This window comes from Vipera berus (assembly GCF_964194415.1).
Source record: "Vipera berus genome assembly, chromosome: 2".
Lineage (NCBI taxonomy): Eukaryota > Metazoa > Chordata > Lepidosauria > Squamata > Viperidae > Vipera > Vipera berus.
Window position 1 is genome coordinate 272,600,200 of NC_138203.1, and position 20,655 is coordinate 272,620,854.

The 20,655-nt window shown below is 46.5% G+C and overlaps 1 protein-coding gene and 1 long non-coding RNA gene across 2 annotated transcripts; one reads left to right on the top strand and one right to left on the bottom strand.

The window, feature by feature from the left end:
* The first annotated feature begins 252 nt into the window (after positions 1-252).
* LOC308662628 lies at positions 253-19,111 on the top strand. The gene is made up of 2 exons (XR_014025249.1): positions 253-361; positions 18,981-19,111. It is a non-coding gene; the product is annotated as an uncharacterized lncRNA (long non-coding RNA).
* LOC308661332 (uncharacterized protein) lies at positions 2,672-18,574 on the bottom strand (the record flags this gene model as incomplete). The annotated part of the gene is made up of 6 exons (XM_081316255.1): positions 2,672-7,848; positions 9,216-9,342; positions 13,798-13,935; positions 14,022-14,263; positions 17,487-17,628; positions 18,179-18,574. The coding sequence occupies 6 exons, from the start codon at positions 18,572-18,574 to the stop codon at positions 6,176-6,178; spliced, it is 2,718 nt and encodes a 905-aa protein (XP_081172381.1). The 3' UTR covers positions 2,672-6,175.
* Positions 19,112-20,655: the final 1,544 nt, after the last annotated feature.

Here is a 20,655-nt window from a genome sequence, read left to right on the forward strand (position 1 = left end):
TTTCTGACAAAAGAAGCCCAAGAGACAAGCCGAGTTGTCCCCTCAAATCACATGTCCTATTTCCCGGTTCCCAGGAGGGGAGAAACGGGGCTCGGGGCCTCTTCGGGGCTGCTGCGCCTGAGGGGAGCAGCTGCGAAATACTCTCGCAGTAATTTCCCGCGCGCTCCTGAGCCTTGGCACCTCGCCAAGGAGCCTAGACGATAGATAGCGGCTGGCTAGACCGGACTTTCTTTTTCCGGCCAGCCGAGGGAGCTTGGATGCTGCTCTAATTGCCAGACCTGGAGCTGCGGCTGAAAGGCGCTCGGCAGGAGCCGGGGCTGCGGCGGCGATGCGTCCAAAGTGCGGGGAAGGTCCTTCCTTCGTCAGATGCATTAGAGCGGCTACTAGAATAATGCAAGATTTGGATCGGGGAGGGGGATTGGAGGGGAAGGTGGGTTGGATTGGGGGGGTGTCCTTTTTCTCGCCTTCGAAGATGGCAGGAGTGACTGGATCCGAAGCAGGTGCCTCTTTTCTCTCCCCTTCCTGGACACCAGGCTTCCCCTCCGTGCATAAAGTTTTCCGCCTCTCTTACTGCTTTTCCCGCTTAAAATATCCTCCCGGTGGGGTTCATTGCCGGATTGCAAGAGCAAAAGTGAGGGTAGATAAATGAGGGTCTCGGTTTAAGGGAGCTGGCCCTGATCTCTAATTTTTTTCATGTCTCTATTTAGGTCTTTAAAAGTCAACATTGATTGGGTGGCACATAATTTAAATAGTGGATCATCAAGATAGAAAACCAGGAACAAAAAAAACTAATGCCAAATGTTAACTAGACTTCTCAGAGTAGCAATTTGTATGTTTTATACTGAAATTTTATTAGATTTTGAATTTACAGTATAAAAGTACCATTTATTATTTAACATCCAAAACTCTTGGAAAATCAGATCATTGTTTTCAATTTATGTCCTCTGATAAAAGACAAGAAGTGAATTCAGAATAAAAGTAGCAAGGTTGGTTCTTAAGCCCTCCTCCAAATTTAAACATTTGCTGTAGGAGCCTTTTATGTTTCTGATCAAGGGTCACAAGTAGTTTGTAAATAGGGAAAAGGAACTGCTTACTTCCAATCCCACCTTATCTCTGGCTGTCCCAATGGACGTTAGGGGAAGAATTGCTGTGTAAAGAATAGCCCACTGCTAAATTATGCATTTGGAGTTTGATTATTCCTCTTGCCCAAATTTCTACTTGTTTTTGTTATTTTAGAGGTATTCTTTTAAATTATCTTATTGGAGAATGGTTTGTGATAGTGTTTATGCATAGGTTCCTGAAGCAAACTGTCTGGAGTTGGGAAGGTTCTGGTGATCTAAAAATAAAGGTCTGTAAAAGTGATAAATATGGGAATACATGGCAGCAGTAATACTGTGTGGATTTTGGTTCATCTGTTTAAATTGTGCTTCACCAACTATAGAGTCCTAGGCCTTTTATTCAGCTGTGATGCTTATGGGGTGATCAACTCCCAACATTATTTGTTGGCTAAGATGTTATGTCACAAGCCTGGAATTGCTTGGGGCTTCGGTCGGTCCTTGCCTAACGACCAGCAAATTTGTAGTTCCTTGTATGCCTTTTCTGTGCCAAATGCTTCGGGTCAGGAGACTACCAGGAGACCACTGTAGACCTGGTACTATGTGTGGCTTTCTCCACCAGCACTTTCTTCATCAGCAGGGATGGCTGAGCGAGCGGAGCCCCCGCAGGTGTTCCTCCTCCACCACCTTGCAGGGCTGCTCCAAACATAGAAGCAACAGGAATACATGAGATGAGATGCTGAGGGCAAGACAGGGAAAAGAGGGTCCGTTGCCCAGCCACTTTCATCTTGAACAGCCAGGAGGGACCTTGCAGATCTCAATCCTGAGAGCTGCAGCTCTTTGTAGCTGAACCTCTGGAGTTTCCCAGCATCCCTTTCGCTACCTGAGCTGTCCTGGCCAGGTGCTCCCTGTTTTTCATAGCCCTTCTTACTCTCCTTTGGTCTCCTTCCCAACCTCCATTCTGCCCTTGCCCTGGAAATCGGCAACCTTGGTTCCCCCTCCCACCTTCAGTAATAATGGTTTGGTCATTAGGTTATATCAGAATACCAAATATAAAACGCAAAATAATAAAACCGTGTGTAACAAAGCAGAATTTAAAAGGCAAAGCTAAAGGCAAATGCCTCTCAGGATACTGAGTGAACCTTACAAGGTGCTCCAATTAGATCCACATACACAGTTCTTAATTCTTTTGTTCTCATGGAGGCTCTTTTTCCAGCTCGCCTACTCCTTGGTTGAGTATAGACAGATGCCCATTTAGAGTCAAAGAGTTGGGGTCTTCACCCTTGATGTGGAATCCTAACTAGAGGAGTCAGTCCTTTGATATAGACCAGACAAGAATTGAGAATTAACACTTATTGTGAGGCCACAATACAAAAACTTTCCCTTTTAAAAGTATTTCTCCTCCCACCTCTCCTTTCACTCTCAGGAAAACTAGGGGGACTTTCTTCTGATATTTTTCCAATGCCCCCCACCCTCCCAGTGGGGACTTTTACATGACATTTACATTCTGCAGTTCTTCCCTGTCTCCAAGGTCATTACTGCATTCCAACACATATTCTTTAGCTCTTTTCTCAGTGACAATTTATAAAGAGAAACTAGCATTAAGACTTCAAAAATAAGGTTTATTGTACTGTCAATGAACATGAGTAGTTTGAATAATAGTAGCTGAAATGGGAAAAGTGCCTCAATTCCTGCACTAGAGGAAAGAAGAAAAGGAAAGTAGAAAATAACAGAGTTGAAAGGGACCAACTCAATATCCGAAGCATTTTGCTGGTCCACTAATTTTGTCACTTTGTCAAAGGGTGCAATAAGATTTTCCTTATTTGTTTCTGACAAATCCATGTTGGCTTGTGGTTATAACTTTTGTTTCCCTTTAGGTCAGACATGTCAGATTCGCGACGTCACGTGACGTTGCACAACCTATCGGAGCTTTTTCTCCATTGCCGGCAATGGGATGGGCACGGTTTTGGGATGATGCATTCAGCCCACGGGCCAGCAGTTTGACACCTCTGCTCTAGGTGTTCACAGATTCGTTACTTAATTTTTCCAGAATCTTTCCAGGTATTGATGTCAAGCTACTGTAATATGTCTGTAGTTTCCCGGTTCCATTTTTTCCCCACCTTTTTTGAAGATGGGAACTACACTAGCCTCTTTCTAGTCATCTGGTAGTTCCCCATTGCTCCTTGATATAGTTGAGGTTCTGAGATTTCATCTGCCAATTCTTCCAGAAACCTTCTGGTGGATTGAACTCTAGACTAGATAGGTATTCTCTTTAACATTTTCTTGCTTATTTTGACTTGCATTCCTAATCTGCATTTTAGGTTTTTTTTGTAGGTTGTTTTTTTTTCTTTTGTGTAAAGACAGATGCAGAGAAGGAGTCCTGGACGTTCTCTCAAAACCTGGAGCCTTTTACATGCCTCAGCAGGCTAGAATAGAATAGAATAGAATAGAATAGAATAGAATAGAATAGAATAGAATAGAATAGAATAGAATAGAATAGAATAGGAACAGAATAGGAACAGAATAGAATAGAATAGAATAGAATAGAATAATAGAATAGAATAGAATAGAATAGAATAGAATAGAATAGAGAAAGAAAATAGAATAGAGAAGAGGATCTTGGAGGTCTTCCTAGTCCATCCCCCTACTCAAGCAGGAGAACCTATACCATTTCAGACAAATGACTGTAGTCCAGGGATTGGCAACCTTAAATACTCAAAGAGCCGCTTGGACCCGTTTCTCACAGAGAAGAAAACATTGGGAGCCACAAAACCCTTTTGATATCTAAAATGAAGATAACACTGCATCTATCCTTTTTTAACCTTTATGCTATGTATAAAAAAACAATAGTGTGTTGCATTTATGAAATCAATGAACTGCTACAAAAACAAATTTTTATGCCGGAGAAAGAAGGGGGAAAAAACCTTCATTGCAACAGGTGAAAACAATTTTAGTAGCTTATCCACCATCTTTAAATACAGCATAATTATCCCCGTACCTCATCTCTTAATTAAAAAAAATCAAAATATTTCATTAAGCGTTTACTAAAAGTCCAGTAAAGACAGCCACATATATACATATTTTCTCTCTCTCCTCTCCCTTTCTTTTTCTCCCTCCATTTCCTCTCCCTCTTTCCACTTCCTCTCTCTCTCTTCTCCTTCCTCTTCCTCTTTTTCTCTCCCTTTCTCTTCCTTCTCCTTCTCTCTCCCTCTTTCTTTCCTTCCACCCCCTCTCTGATCTTCTGCTCACCTGGCCAACTGGCCTCACGCCACATTCTTATTGGGCTGGCTCTCTCCTGCCTTTGGTCTGCCAGTCCTCTTCCCTAAGTAAGTAAAATTGTTTGTATGTGTGTGAGAGAGAAAGAGAGAAAGTGCAAGTGCCTCTCTCTGTCTCTGCCTCTCTCTCTGCAAATGGCGGAGGACTGAGAGCCGCAGTAGAAGGCTGCAGGTGGCCGACTCTTGGTCTAGTCTCTTCTTAAAAACCTACAAGGATGGAACGCCCACAATTTCTGAAGGCAAGCTGTTCCAATGGTTAATTGTCCTCACTGTTAGAAAGTTTCTCCTTAATTCCAGGTTGCTTCTCTCCTTGATCAGTTTCCATCTATTGTTTCTTGTCCTGCCTCTGGTGCTTTGGAGAATAATTTGACCCCCTCTTCTTTGTGACAACCCCTCAAATACTGGAATACTGCTATCATGTCGCCCGCTTCTTCCTTTTCTTTAGACTAGCCCAGGGGTCAGCAACCTGAAACAGTGAAAGAGCCACTCCGATTCCCTCACAAAAGAAAAAACTGCGAGGGGGGAAAAACGCTGCACTGCCAGCTGCCTCTTCCCTCCTTTCCCGCAGGTCTGACAAACGTACGATGGGGGAAAAAACGCCGAACTGCCGGCTGCCTCTTCCAACCATTCCCACGGGGGACACACACACACACACTCACACACATGAGGGGGGAAACAACGCTGGACCGCTGCCTCCCTAGCAGACCTCCCTTGCAGGATATGCTGCCAGGAAGCCGGGCAGCCCGATGAGCAGACCATACGGACTGCTGCCCATCGGCCAAGGCCGGGCCAGCTCTGGGGTGCCACCAGAATCAACGAGGGGCTCGGCATGGTTCTGACATGGTCGTCACAGCCACTACCCCCACTTGACCAAGCCACTCACCTTTCCAGCAGTCCTCCCGTCTTCCTCTGCTGCCACCACGTGCAATCTGAAGAAGAGGTTTGTGGGCAGTCCCAAAAACCAAAGAACTTCAAGCAATCAATTTAAACTTCACAAGTTTTTTTTTTCCATGAGAAGTTTGAATTGATTGAACTTTTTTAGTCCCACTTTTTTTTTCTGGACTGCCCATGGTGGCGGAGGAGGACTAGAAGCAGGTTGCCAACCCATGGACTAGCCAAACCAAAGTCCTGCAGCTGTTCTTCATATATTTTAGTCTCCAGGGCAGCCTTTGATCATTTTAGTTGCTCTTCTCTGAATGTTTTTGTAGTATGGTGACCAAAATTGGTTGCAGTATTCCATGTGTGGTCTTACTAGGATTTTATAGGGTGGTACTAATACTTTGTGTGATCTTGATTCTATGCCTCTCTTTATTAAATCCAGGATGAAATAGGGTTGAATTTATTTTCCTCTCCTGAATTATGTCTCAGAAGAAACAGAAGCATTTCCCTCAAGAAATAATAAGATCATTGATCCACCATCAGCAATTCTGATATTCAATTGCTTTTCTCCTGTATGGCTGCTTGATATTAAATAAGATTCCAGCAGAAGATTTTTGCACTCTCCATGCATTAATAACCACCCTGCCATGTCTAGATTCTCGTATGATGAAAAAGTTGACAGTTGCAAATAAAGCTCAAGGCATGGACTCACTTGGTTTTTCCTATGCGGATTGTTTTATGAAAAGTAAGCAAACTATTTTCAGTGAAAGTTGTTCCACTTTTCGTGCATTTCCATTGTTCTCCTCTGTGGATGCCTCTTTGAAAAATAAACTTGTTATAATCATTATTTTTTTCACACTCCATAGACATATATGTTCTCTTCCCAGTGTTGATCCTTTTATGAGAATTAAGATGTCACTTCCGAGAAAAGGTCTTTCCACATTCCAGGCATTTATATGGTCTCTTTCATGTGTGGCTCCTTTTGTGAGAATTAAGATTTTCCTTTCGAGTAAAGCTCTTTCCACACTTCAGACATTTATGTGGTTTCTCCCCAGTGTGTAACATTTCATGAGCATTAAGATTTCCTTTCTGAGTAAAGCTCTTTCCACACTTCAGACATTTATGTGGTTTCTCCCCAGTGTGGATCCTTTGGTGGACGCTAAGCTTACTCTTGCTATTGAAATTCTTTCCACATTCCAGGCATTTATGTGGTTTCTCCCCAGTGTGGATCCTTTGGTGGAGGCTAAGCTTATTCTTCATATTGAAACACTTTCCACACTCCAAGCATTTATATGGATTATCCACTGTGTGGATCCTTTGGTGGCGATTAAGAGTACTTTTGTCACTGAAGTTCTTTCCACACTCCAAGCATTTATATGGTTCCTCCCCAGTGTAAATCCTTTGGTGGACGCTAAGCTTACTCTTGCTATTGAAATGCTTTTCACATTCCAGGCATTTATATGGGTTATCCACTATGTGGATACTTTGATGGCGATTAAGTCTACTTTTGTCACTGAAATTCTTTCCACATTCCAGGCATCTACATGGTCTCTCTCCTGTGTGGATCTTTTCATGAGAATTAAGATGTCCTTTCTGGGTAAAGCTCTTTCCACACTCCAAGCATTTGTGTGGTTTCTCCCCAGTGTGATTCCTTTCATGAGAATTAAGACTTTCTTTTCGAGTAAAGCTCTTTTCACACTTCAGGCATTTATATGGTTTCTCTCCACTGTGTAATGTTTTATGAGCATTAAGATGTCCTTTCTGAGTAAAGCTCTTTCCACACTCCAGACATTTATGTGGTTTCTCCCCAGTGTGTATCCTTTGGTGCCGAATAAGGTGTGTTTTGCTAAGAAACCTCTTCCCACATTCCAGGCATTTGTATGGTCTCTTCCCTGTGTGGATCCTTTGATGAAAAATAAAGTTTCTGTTGTAAAGAAAGCCCTTTCCACACACTGTGCATTTATATGGTCTCTCTCCTGTGTGGGCCTTTTCATGAGAATTAAGATCTCCTTTCTGAGTAAAGCTCTTCCCACACTCCAGGCATTTATAAGGTCTATCACCTGTGTGGACCCTCTTATGGTAGTTCAAATATCCTTTCCAAGTAAAGCTTTTTCCGCACTCTAGACATTTATGTGGTCTCTCCCCAGTAGGGATCCTCTGATGGAGATTAAGTTTACTCTTGCTACCAATACTCTTTCCACACTTCAAGCTCAGTATCATCTCTCTGCTCTGACTGGAACCTCTGCCAGATGTTATAGAGGTCTGTGGTTTGTGTTTCTTATAGACAGTCTTAGATAAAGTAAGGGAAAAGGAATTTTTGACATATTTTCCATACTGTTGGGACTCAGAGAGTTTTGCTTTAGTCTGGTTTCTGCCATAGTCATATGTATCAAATGGATTTTTCTCTTTTTTCCCATATTGTCCTTTTCCCTTTACTTTCTCAACTTGCTGGGACAGGAAGCCATGGATTCCAATAGGAAGGAAAGTGGATGACCTCACCCCTCCTTCTCTGTGGTTTCTCTCTTGCCTTTTTATGTCCCCTTGACGGCCAAACATTACTTCCTGTATGTCATGCTTCTCTGTTTCAAGTGGTTTCAACCTACCTTTCTTGTCGTTCTCTTTCTCCAGCCCATCATTGGCTTGGAAAAAAGAAAATAAATATTTGGGTTAGAATACAGAATGGCGAAGGATATACTGTCTTCCCTCACTAAGAAACATGCCAACCTGCATTCCAGATTTGGCACTACCCACATTTAGCTAGGACAGGGGTCGGCAACCTAAAAAAGGAAAAGAGCCACTGGGAACCGGTTCCATCACAAATTAAAAAAAGTGGGAGCCGCGTGCGTGTGTCCATGCACGTGCATGCACAAAAAATGTTTTGCGCATGCGCAAAACGGGCTTTTGCGCATGTGCGGACGCACGCGGTTGCCATTTTTTTAAAAGTGAGATGGAACCGGTTCCCGGTTGCCCGACGGCGACGGCCCTTCTGCAAAGCTGCCGCTTTCGGCAGCTTTGCAGATGGGCCGCGGCAGCTTTCTCGAAGAGCGGCGCCCCTGCCCATTCCGAGAGGTGCGCGCGCACCTCTCCGAATGACCGGAGGTGCGCACGCACCTCCCCAAACCTTTGGAGAGGTGCGCGCGTACCTCTGCGCGAACGGGCAGCGGTGCCGCTCTTTGAGGAAGCTGCCGCGGCCCGTCTGCGAAGCTGCCGCTTTCGGCAGCTTTGCAGACAGGCCGCAGCAGCTTCCTCAAAGAGCGGCACCGCTGCCCGTTCGCGCAGAGGTACGCGAGCACCTCTCCAAAGGTTTGGGGAGGTGCGCGCGCACCTCTCCGAACGACCGGAGGTGCGCGCGCACCTCTCCGAATGACTGGAGGTGCGCGCGCACCTCTCGGAATGGGCAGGGGCGCCGCTCTTTGAGGAAGCTGCTGCAGCCCGTCTGCAAAGCTGCCAAAAGCGGCAGCTTCGCAGACGGCCGCGGCAGCTTCCTCAAAGAGCGGCGCCGCTGCCCCTTCGTGCGGAGGTACGGGCGCACCTCTCCAAAAGGTTGGGGAGGTGCGCGCGCACCTCCGCCCATTCGGGAAGGTGCACGCGCACCTCTCCAAACGGGCGGTGCCACTCTCCATTTGGAGAGGTGCGCGCGCACCACTGCCCGTTCGAAGAGGTGCGCGCGCACCACGCGGCTGGGAGCCGCAGGAGACGGCTCAAAGAGCCGCATGCGGCTCCGGAGCCGTGGGTTGCCGACCCGTGAGCTAGGATGTGATAGCTGCAAATTGTTATTTAGGAGACTCTGATGGTATACAAATAATTTTTCAACTGAGAAACATATTAAAGCTTGGCGTTGATCCATCAGTCTGCCCAACCCTTTCCACAAAGCATCTAAACATTTCCCAAATCGATGGTGAATATTTCTACACTGCCTTATAAAGATGCAACTATGTGCAAACAACTTCCCTGCTTTCTTTCCACTGAAAAAGTGAAGGGAACCCAGAGCAACGCTTGGCCTTACCCAGAGCAGCAATATCTGTAGATATCTCCTCAATGACTTCCTTACATAAGGCCTTCTGGCCAGAATCCAGCAGACTCCACTCCTCCTCTGTGAAGTTCACAGCCACCTCCTCAAAGGGACTGGATCCCTAGAAAGAGAATAAAATTTTCTTTAGCAATTAATACCAGGAAAGACTTCTAAGTTTTTTCTCTTATTACAGAAAACAGGTTTGCGATGGAGCAATGGGCATTTTCTAGCAGGACACATTTATGTCTGCATGTCAACAGAGTCCTTAGGGCTGGGAAGCTATAGCTGCACAAATCATGGCTTACGTGCATCCAGGTTGTAGAAGAATCCCCTAGGCTCACATGCTCGCTGAGAAAACACGACACATTCACTGGGAATTTCTTTCCTAACCTATTTCAAAATGTTGACAATGAGCCTGGAAATACCAAGTCACTTGACCAACAATCTTGTTATTGCAGAAAGTTAGCACCAATTTATCGGTTTCTCCTTTCACTAATGCATTTTTATATATCATATTTAGAAATCTCCAATCTCCTCATTATTCCCTTCTATGCTTTTTTTATCCTATTCCTGTTGCTTAAAATCATGGCTTTCATTTTTGAACTAGTTTTCAACACTCTTCAAAAAGCTTTAACATGTATTATTGTTGCAGCCACTTAGTGTTGAATTAGGGGTTCTTCTTATGAAGAGGGTTGTCAGAATCCATTTATATTTCATTTCTAACTCTCTTTTCTGTGCAAACTCTAATCTCTCCCCCCCCCTTTGGATTCTGCCATTCCCAAGGAGAGGGAATAAACATGGGAGTTTATTGCTTTCACTTCCTTTCCTTAGATGTAACTTTTTGTTTATTTCACCTGCCTGTTATCCATCACAATAAGATCAATGAGAGGCATTTTCCCTTTTATCTTAGGGGCAACTAAGAAAGGGGGTGGGGAAAAAACCACCCTCCAGAACCTGGTTTGTTTCTCCACATGGAATGTGAAGGGGTGGGATTGATTCTGCCATGAATGGACTGATGTTTCTCCTTTTCCCACAAGGGGCTTACCACCTAGAACTTGGCTGATCCGGAACTGACCGAATGAACTGTGGGGTGGGGCTTGTTTGGGGACATTTAAAAATATTGATCTGTGAAGGGATTTCTCAGGTCCTACTATACCTTCTATCATCTATATCTTAATAAAAGTTCCTGCTTGGATAATCTTGTCCCCAAGAATCTTTCTTTAAGATGGGGATTGAAGTGGGTTCTGACATTAGACAGGATCTGTATTAAGAGTCAACCTGGAAGGAAGAACCTTACCGGGGGACTTTGCAAAAAATACAATGTCCAACGATGAGGCAGGGAAGGAGGGAACCTCTATGGAAAGGGAACTCCCCCCCCCACTGACCGGAGGCTGAAGTGGCATATTCCTCCGGAGAAGAGGTGGTAGAGATGCGTGACCGCAAACTGCGGTGATCAATGGGTATTGGAAGGAAAAGCTAGTGGGAAAAGGCATCGCTGAAAGTGAACCTGAGATGAGACAGCACCAACTCGAATGGAAGCAAGAGATGGAGAGCTCCCTGCACGTCAGCAAAGAGGACGGGAGTTATGCACCACATGCAGACTGGATCCTAGAGAAATCTATTGACCTGATGAAAAAAATCCTTGGCTCACTAAGGGAGGAGAAACCTGAGTCCTGCACCGCGCCTGGAGCTGCAACTGGAGAGACGGGGGGGGGGGGGATCCAGAACCTGTAGCACTGGTGGCGTCCGCTGAACCCGGAGCTACCACCTCAGCAGCACCCCCCCCCACCGACCCACAGATGGGGATCAGGATGGGGGGCAATACTGCCAGCGGCGTAGGCACCAATCCATTCAAAGACTCCCACCTCTGGAAGCAAAATTCAAGGGGGAGCCGCCACACTTGGGGTTTTTCCTAACTCAAGTCCTCAGTTATATGGAAGAATATGGACAGGACATCCCCAGCGACAAAGCCTGCATCCACATCGTGCAATCCGCCTTGGATGGACCAGCTGCAGACTGGGTGGTGAATCTGCATGACTTCAACACCCCAGAACTCAATGACTTCAACAGGTTCATGTCATCCTTAAGGAGGCGATTTGAGGACCTTTTGGCTGATGGTAAGGCCCGGGAGAGAATCAAAATGGTGAGGCAGGGCAGACAGCCGGTGGCTGAATATATACAAGAATTCTGGACCATTGCCAATAAGCTGAACTGGCTGGAAGACATCCTCCTTAGCCATTTCAAAGATGTGCTAACCTACGATCTGTATGACACTTGTCTGCCTCAAGGAAACCCACACCACCTCATGACTGGTACGTCCTGGCAGAGGAGACGGAGATAGACCTACTGAGAGGCACTGCCAAGGGAAACCATGGGCCCGCCTCCCGAGCAAATAAGTGAGCCAGCGAAACTACTGGCTACGGCTAAGAAATCAACGGGCTGTTTCAATTGTGGGAGAGAGGGCCACTGCGCCACAGAATGCTGGACAAAAGCCCCCCCCAGCAGAAATCAGATCCATCACCAGCCAGGAGCTCAGGAAAGTCCCCAGCCAAACCAAAAGAACCCATCATGTGGGGGATAGAGGTTGCAGAATCCCAAACCCCTGCAAAGGAATGGGAGAGAACTCCAGCCTACACTGCAGGGGCGGTGGACAGCTCGGAGGGCGAAACCCTGGTAAATGGATCCATTCCACCCATCCTCAATACAGTGACTATGTTAGCCCCCTCTATTATTTTATTTATTTATTATTATTTAAATTTATATACAGCCCTATTCCCGTAGGACTCAGGGTGGTTTACAGGGAAGAATTAAAATACATAACATACAAAGTTAAAATCGATTAAAACTATAAGTCCCTGAATTTAAACTAAAACCCCATTAAATAAATAATTAAAACCCCTCAGTCTGGGCCAGACAGCTCGAAAAACCAAGTTTTCAAGTCCCTGTGAAATGAGGGAAGGTCGGGGGCAGTCCTAAGCTCCGTGGGAAGTTGGTTCCAAAGGGCCGGCACGCCCACAGAGAACGCCCTTCCCCTGGGAATAACCCGCCGGCATTCCTTAACTGGCGGTACCCTAAGAAGGCCCTCCCTGTGGGAGCGCACAGGACGATGGGAAGTTGATGCCGGCAGCAGGTGTTCCCTTAGATAATCCGGACCCAAGCCATTTAGAGCTTTATAGGTCATTACCAGCACCTTGAATCTCACCCGGAGGGCAACCGGAAGCCAATGCAGCTCACGGAGAAGAGGTGTTACATGGGAGTATCGGGAGACTCCCACAACAACTCGCGCAGCTGCATTCTCCACCAGTTGAAGCCTCCGAGTGGTCCTCAAGGGCAGCCCCATGTAGAGAGCGTTGCAGTAGTCTATGCCCAAAGCTGTCAAAGTGAAAGCCTTAGACTCTGGCTGCACCCGCTGCCTCATTAGCCCAATGCTAATGGGGAACGTGGGAATTCTGGTGAGGAGACTAAAGCAACCTATCTCCTTTGGCTAGTTAGATGGGTCCATAGCGGGGGGGTACCAGCTACCCTAGCCACCTTACCAGTTCACCTGTCCCTGGTGACACATGAGGAAGATATAATGTTTGTAGTGACCCCAGGCGTGGAATGCCCAATGATTTTAGGGCTGGAATGGTTAAAGAAATGGAACAGCTGGGTAAATTGGAAGACAGCAGAACTCAACTTCCCAGAGGGGGAGCGTGTGAACTCAGAAGCCCAAAAGCCCCCCAAACCCGAGGAATGGAGACAGCATCAATGGAAGAAGAGAAGGGGTTACCAGAAATATCAGAAGAATACCGGGACCTTGCTGAAGTTTTCAGAGAGGAATGGGCGGATGCGGTCCCTCCTCACTGACCCACAGACTATGCTATAGAAATCAAACCCGGGGCAAAACTCCCAAAGCCCAGACTATACTCCATGAGCCCTAAAGGGACGGAGGAGATGGAAAGATTCATAAATAAAAATTTCGAAAGGGGATTTATTGAACCTGCCAAACCCAAAGTGGCCGCTCCGGTCCTAGAGAGAAGGATGGCACTATGCGCTTGTGCGAAGATTACCATGTCCTAAACGCAATTAGTGAAAATAATCTGTATCCCCTACCCCTCATGAAGGATATGCTATCCCACCTATCAAAAGGAAGGATTTTTACCAAACTAGACCTAAGAGAAGCATACTACTGCGTTAGGATCAAGGTATCAGCCCCACGTCCAACGAGGCAAAAGAATGCAACCGGAACGAGAGCTGGTTCTTCTGAGCAACGTTTATTCTGCACCATAAACAATCACCCAAAGACAAACGAAGTCAGCATTGGTTGCCCAGCACAACCAACGCTGCTAAATAGCCGGGAAGGCCCACACCCACCACCACGCCCAAACAAGCTAACAACCCACACCCCCCTACTTAGGCACCACCCTCCCTGGCCACCACCCTTTGGTTCCTGCTCTCCGCGTGGACCACCGTTCCGTTCCGCAGGTGCGTACCCCCCCTGACCCCGACCCACCACTACTGCAGATGGCAAGCCACCCCCCACCCAGGGCGACCCCCCTCGCAGGCCCAGGACCCTACATTCCCACCACCCCCCCACAGGTCCCTGAACCGCCACGGCCTGCACAGCCTGGGCCGCATTCCATCGCCACCTGTCCTGCAGCTCCTCAGCAAGGCCGGCAGTAGGTGGCTTCCGTGCCGGCATCGCAGGCGGGCCCACCAGGCCCGGTTGCAGACCCTGGGGAAAAGCAAACAAGGCCTCGAAGCGAGGTGTCTTCAGGGGGGCCTCCACGGAGACACTGTGCAAGCGTGCCCTCCCCCGACCCACCGGAGGTCCCCAGCGGCCTCCGGGACAAGCTGGCAGATGGACGCTGAGACGGCCTGGCGGGCGCACTTCCCCGGCCCGCCGGAAGGCCCCGGTGGATGCTGGGACGGCCTGGCGTGTGCGTTCTTTCCCGGCCCACCGGGAGGTCTCGGTGAGTGCAAGGCCTCGTTGCGAGGCCGGTTGCGGGCATCTGCTGGCCCGCCGGTGAGTTGTCCCGGGGCCTCACCGAGTGTCGGGCCTCCTGGGCCCGACACAAGGAAGGGGACGAATGGAAGACCGCATTTAATTGTCCAATGGGTTGCTACCAGTTCAAAGTTCTGCCGTTTGGACTGCAAGGGCAGTTTTTATGCAATTAATCAATGAACTGCTAAGAGAGCACCTATTTAAGGGGGTCCTGGTTTACTTAGATGACATCCTTATCTTCACTGAGACCAAGGAGGAGCATATTAATCTAGTCAGAGCAATTCTAAAAAAGTTGCGAGCCGCCCACCTGTATGCAAAATTATCAAAATGTGAATTCCACCAGGAAAGAATAGACTACCTGGGGTATCGCATATTCCCGCAAGGCATCGAAATGGACCCCGAGAAAGTCAAGGCAGTATTAGAATGGGCACCACCCCGCACAAGGAAGCAACTGCAAAGTTATCTGGGTTTTGCAAATTTCTACCGCCAATTCATCCCTTCATTCACCCAAATAGACCTGCCCCTCACAAACTTGTTGATAGGGGCGGGCAGTGAAACCGAGCCAGCCCCTGAAATGGACAATGGAATGTCAAGCAGCATTTGAGAGGCTTAAGAGGCTTTTCTCTGCCGAGCCCGTACTAAGACACCCAGATACTGATAAACCTTTCATAATACAGGCAGACACAAGCGATGTGGCAGTGGGAGCTGTATTATTACAGGAAAATGACGGGGATACTGCAACCGTGTGCATATACGTCCAAGAAACTCACGAAGACAGAACAACGTTGGCCCATCTGGGAGAAGGAGGCTTACGCTGTGAGATGGTTATTACTTACATGGCGTCATTTCCTTGAAGGAAATAAAATCTCCTTCCAGGTTTGGACAGACCACAAAAATTTGGAAGTGCTTAAAACACTCATGAAACTCACTCCTAAGCAAGCCCATTGGTCTCAGCATTTTCACTGAATCCATTTCACACTTAAAACACTTACCGGGGGGAAAGAATTTCCTGGCGGATGCACTGTCTTACATGCCCCAATATAACAGCACACGGGCCTCTGACTCTAAACTACTTATGCCCAGACAACTGGCAGCGGCAGTAACCACCAGGGCCCAAGCTAAAATGAAGCCACAGCTGGATAGCCGAACTGGGATTGAATTCTGGAAGTCCTTGGAAACAGATGAATGGTTCCAGAAAAATAGACATGTGTGCACAATCAAAAATGGATTACCGTGGGTGGGGGAGAATGTATACATACCGGCCACCCAGAGGATCAATTTCATGCAGTTGTGCCATGATACAAAATCAGCAGGATATTTTGGGTTTGTAAAAACCTTACATTTAACTAAAGGGAAATTTTAGTGGCCATCTATGAAAAAGGACATAAAAAGCTACGTGGCCAGCTAGCTGCCAAACGTGCATGACGGCTAAGAGGCTGCAAGGAAAGTCGCCTGGACTGTTACAACCAGCCCTCAGCCCCCTGGAAAGAAATAGCCATAGACTTTATAGTGGAATTACCAGAAAGCAACAGGAACAGTGTCATCTGGGGGGTTATGGATCTGTTTTCTAAACAGGTACACTTTATCCCTTGCCAAAAAATTCCCACCTCAAAAACCTTAGCGAAACTATTCGTGCAGCATATTTACAGACTGCATGGGGCACCTCAACGCATCATATCTGATAGGGGAGTACAATGTATGTCCAAGTTTTGTAAGGAATTTTTATCCCTCTTAGGAACTACTCAGCGATTAACATCTAGTCATCATCCTCAGGGGAATGGTCAATTGGAACACGGGAACTCTGTACTTAAGCAATATTTAAGATGCTTTATTATTTTTCAACAATCAAATTGGATGGACCTACTCCCTTTCGCAGAAGTTGCTTACAATAACGCAGTCCACTCCAGCACAGGCTACAATCCTTTTGAAATAGCCACCGGTCAAAGTTTCAACCCTATGCTAGAACTAATCCCAACTGAACCGGAAATCCCATCGCTGAAAGAATGGATGGCAGAATTGCAAAGCACCTGGCCAATCGTTAGAAAAGCTTTAGACGAAGCTAGGCAAGCATACAAAGCACAGGCAGACAAGAAGAGAGTCAATCCCACACAATTCAGGGTAGGAGAGATGGTATATCCATCTAGAAAAAACCTAAAATCTCTACAGCCCTGCAAAAAACCTGGACCGAAATGTATAGGACCTTTTCCAATTAAAAGAATCATAAACCCACTAATGGTAGAATTAGAACTACCCAAAAACCTTAGGCAAAAACATCCAATCTTCCACTGCAATTTGCTAAAAAGGGAAACACAGTCACCCTTACAGCCAAAAACCCCACCACCACCATCACCACCACCTCCAATCATGGTTGAAGAAGAACAACACTTCAAAGTAAAAGAAATCCTAGATTCTAGAAAGTATCATGGGTGGATTCAATATTTAGTAGCTTGGAAACACCTTCCCTCATCACAAAATGAGTGGGTCAACAAACATCACATCAGAGCACCGAAGCTGCTAAGCAAGTTTCATACAGAATACCCCAACAGGCCTGGCTAACAATTATAATTTGGTCTCCTCTACAGGTGGATCACTCCCATCTTTAAGGAGAACGGGTTGTCAGAATCCATTTATATTTCATTTCTAACTCTCTTTTCTGTGCAAACCCAAATCTCTTCCCCCACCCCCTTGGATTCTGCCATTCCCAAGGAGGAGAGGGAATAAACATGGGATTTTATTGCTTTCACTTCCTTTCCTTAGATGTAACTTTATTTCGCCTGTCTGTTATCCATCACAATAAGATCAATGAGAGGTATTTTCCCTCTCATTTTATGGGCAACTAAAAAAGAGGGTGGGGGAAAAAAACCCATCCGGAATCTGGTTTGTTTCTCTGCATGGAATGTGAAGGGGTGGGATTGATTCTGCCATGAAAGGACTGATGTTTCTCCTTTTTAAGTGTATCTGCTAGCATATTTTTGAACCATTTCATAATCCTATTCTCATTGTTTCAATTTGCTGATTTCATTTCTAACTAGATTTCAGCACACTTCTGAAAAGTATTAAGAAGTATTCAACTCTTTCAACATATAAATTACATTTGCTAACACAACTTTCTCAGCATTTGCATCTCCTGAACAATTTCAAAAGCCGAATGTGTGACTCAGCAGGACCTTCTTGGGGGATACTCTGTTCAGATGCACACATACTCAGCATTTGGTGGTAAAGGCAGCTTGTGAATGGAGGGAGCTGGAACTCTACTGCTCTCGGAAGAAACTTGCACTTACCTGGCAAGGTGGCCCAAGTTGAATCCTTCTGAAAAGCAGCTCCTGAGAAAGGCTGGATCGATCTCCTCTTCCCAGGAGCTCTGCTGAGATCTTCCTCATGACTGGCTCCTGTACGTGTCAGAACAGCCTGGTTGAGGATCCACTTTGGAAGGACCATAACCATGTTAGTTCACTTACCTTTCCTTTTGCTTCTCTAACTATACTTCCCCAATCCATCAAAATGGGAGAACTCGGGGACTCTGCTCTGAACTGGCTAATCTTTTGGGGTAAATGAGGAACAGATGGACTCTGTACTAGAGGCAGTTCACATAGTACAAATGTTTGTCCTTATTTGGCTAGAAGATCAGAATGTAAAGATTGAAGTACACTACATGTGGACAACATTAGGGAAGTGTGTAAAGAGGAGAGAAAGCTCTTTAATAGTTGAGCAAACCCTTTTAGAGGAAAAGGTGTGTGTAATTGCAATCCCTTTGGTGGATGAAATAGGATTGATTTAGTCTTTTCTCCCACAGAATTATCTCCAAGAGGAGATTTGCTTCAATAAGAAATCAGGTCTCCAAATATGAGGAATTCCTGAAAAGGCTGCAGACAGGTTCTGAATCTCTTTGACTTGTTGCAAACATGGCTAGATTCTTGATCTCCCACCCCCACCTCCTATGAAGCTCCCAGGATGAAGCCCCCCTCCTCCTCACCTGCCCCTTTCCCGGCTCTTCCCGCTGGGCTTGGCTGAGGAGGAAGCCTTCGGCCAGGGCCACCGCCTGCGAACAGCTCTCGGCTCCGCACTCCCTCACCCAGCTCGCCATCTCCGCGGGCAGCAGGGCCAGCAGCTGCTCCAGCACCACCAGGTCCAGCATCTCCCCTTTGCTGCTCCTCTCCGGCCGCAGCCACTGGCGGCACAGGCGGTGAAGGCGGCTGCAAAGCTCCCGGGGCGTCTCGGCCTCCTGGCGGCAGCCGTCGAGACCGCGGAAGCGCCGGCGGTGGATCTCTGGGCTGAGGGCGGCCTCGGGTAGACCTTCCGGGCGGCTTCTTCCCTCGGAGCCCCCTCCGCTCCCCTCCTGAAGGGCGGCGGGGACTTCGGCTGTTCCCATCCCCGGAGTCCTCTCGGTCTCCGTGGGGTTTTCTGACAAAAGAAGCCCAAGAGACAAGCCGAGTTGTCCCCTCAACCTGCCCTATTTCCCGGTTCCCAGGAGGGGAGAAACGGGGCTCGGGGCCTCTTCGGGGCTGCTGCGCCTGAGGGGAACAGCTGCGAATTGCTCTGGCTATAATTTCCCGCGCGCTCCTGAGCCTTGGCACCTCGCCAAGGAGCCTAGACGATAGATAGCGGCTGGCTAGACCGGACTTTCCTTTTCCGGCCAGCCGAGGGAGCTCGGATGCTGCTCTAATTGCCAGACCTGGAGCTGCGGCTGAAAGGCGCTCGGCAGGAGCCGGGGCTGCGGCGGCGATGCGTGCAAAGTGCGGGGAAGGTCCTGTGGCCTTGCAGGCCAATTAGGGGAGCCTCCGCTAAAAGATGGGGACTTTCTTCGTCTCTGAGTCCGGTTCGGGATGAATAGATCCGAGGCTAAACATCGGAAGGCGTCCGATACACCTTTTCCAACTAACACGCTTCCTTAAAAAACAAAACAAGTGCTTCGTGAGTGCCTCTTCTTTCGTCAGAGCGGCTACCAGAATAACGCAAGATTTAGATCGGGGAGGGGGATTAGAGGGGAAGGTGGGTTGGATTGGGGGCTGCAAAGGAGGGAAAGCCAAAGCCTTGCCCGGTTTCTCGCCTTCGAAGATCGCAGGAGTGACTGGATCCGAAGCAGGTGCCTCTTTTCTCTCTCCTGGACACCAGGCTTCCCCTCCGTGCATAAAGTTTTCCGCCTCTCCTACTGCTCTTCCCGCTTAAAATATCCTCCCGGTGGGGTTCATTGCCAGATTGCAAGAGCAAAAGTGAGGGTAGATAGCTGAGGGTCTCGTTTAAGGGAGCTGACCCTGGTCCCTAAATTTTGGTGGCACATAATTTAAATACTGGCTCATCAAGATAGAAAACCAGGAACAAGCAAAAATAATAATGCCAAATGATAACTAGATTTCTCAGATTAGCAATTTGTATGTTTTATATTGAAATTTTATTAGGTTTTGAATTTACAGTATAAAAGAATCTGCCATTTATTATTGTAAGGTTTTCCACTTAGCCTCACAATTTTCCCAGCATTATTCAAGAATTTAAAAGAGCCAAAGAAGCTCCTGAGCCGAGGTTTCAGCAAGCAAACAACTTTTATTTTGATCAAAATAGAGTTGGGTGACCCCATCTCTCTTTGTGGCTGGTAGAGAGATGAAGGCAACAACCAGGAAAGATGTCTTCCACCATTTATACCTTTCCAGAACAAAAAGATACAGAAAAATAATTCCAAGATGACTTATACACAGCAACCCAGGCTCCATCCCAAACTCCTTTTCCCCCTCCCCTTACCATGCTCTTTTCATGTAAGCAATCCCCTGTACCTAATGCATGAAAGATTTACTTTTATATAACTAATTTCCCAATATAAAGCACCTACAAAGCTGCTTACACATAAACAAAGATGATTACAAAGTATCACTACTAATATCAATATTACTAACATCAAGCTTAAGCATAATAAAATCCCTTCATTATTTAACATCCAAAACTCTTGGAAAATCAGATCATTGTTTTCAAATGATGTCCTTTGATAAAAGACAAGAAATGAATTCAGAATAAAAGTAGCAAGGTTGGTTCTTAAACTCTCCTCCAAATTTAAACATTTGTAGGAGCATTTTGTTTCTGATCAAGGGTCACAGGTAGTTTGTAAATAGGGAAAAGAAACTGCTTACTTCCAATCCTAGCTTAACTCTGGCTGTTCCAATGGATTTTAGGTGAGGAACTGCTATGTAAAGAATAGCCCACTGCTAAATTATGCATTTGTAGTTTGATTATTCCTCTGGCCCAAATTTTTACTTGTTTTTGTTATTTTAGAGGTATTCTTTTTAATTATCTTATTGGAGAATGGTTTGTGATAGTGTTTATGCATAAGTTCCTGAAGCAAATGGTCTGGAGTTGGGAAGGGTCTGGTGATCTAAAAATAAAGGTCTATAAAAGTGATAAATATGGGAATACATGGCAGCAGTAATACTGTGTGGATTTTTGTTCATCTGTTTAAATTGTGCT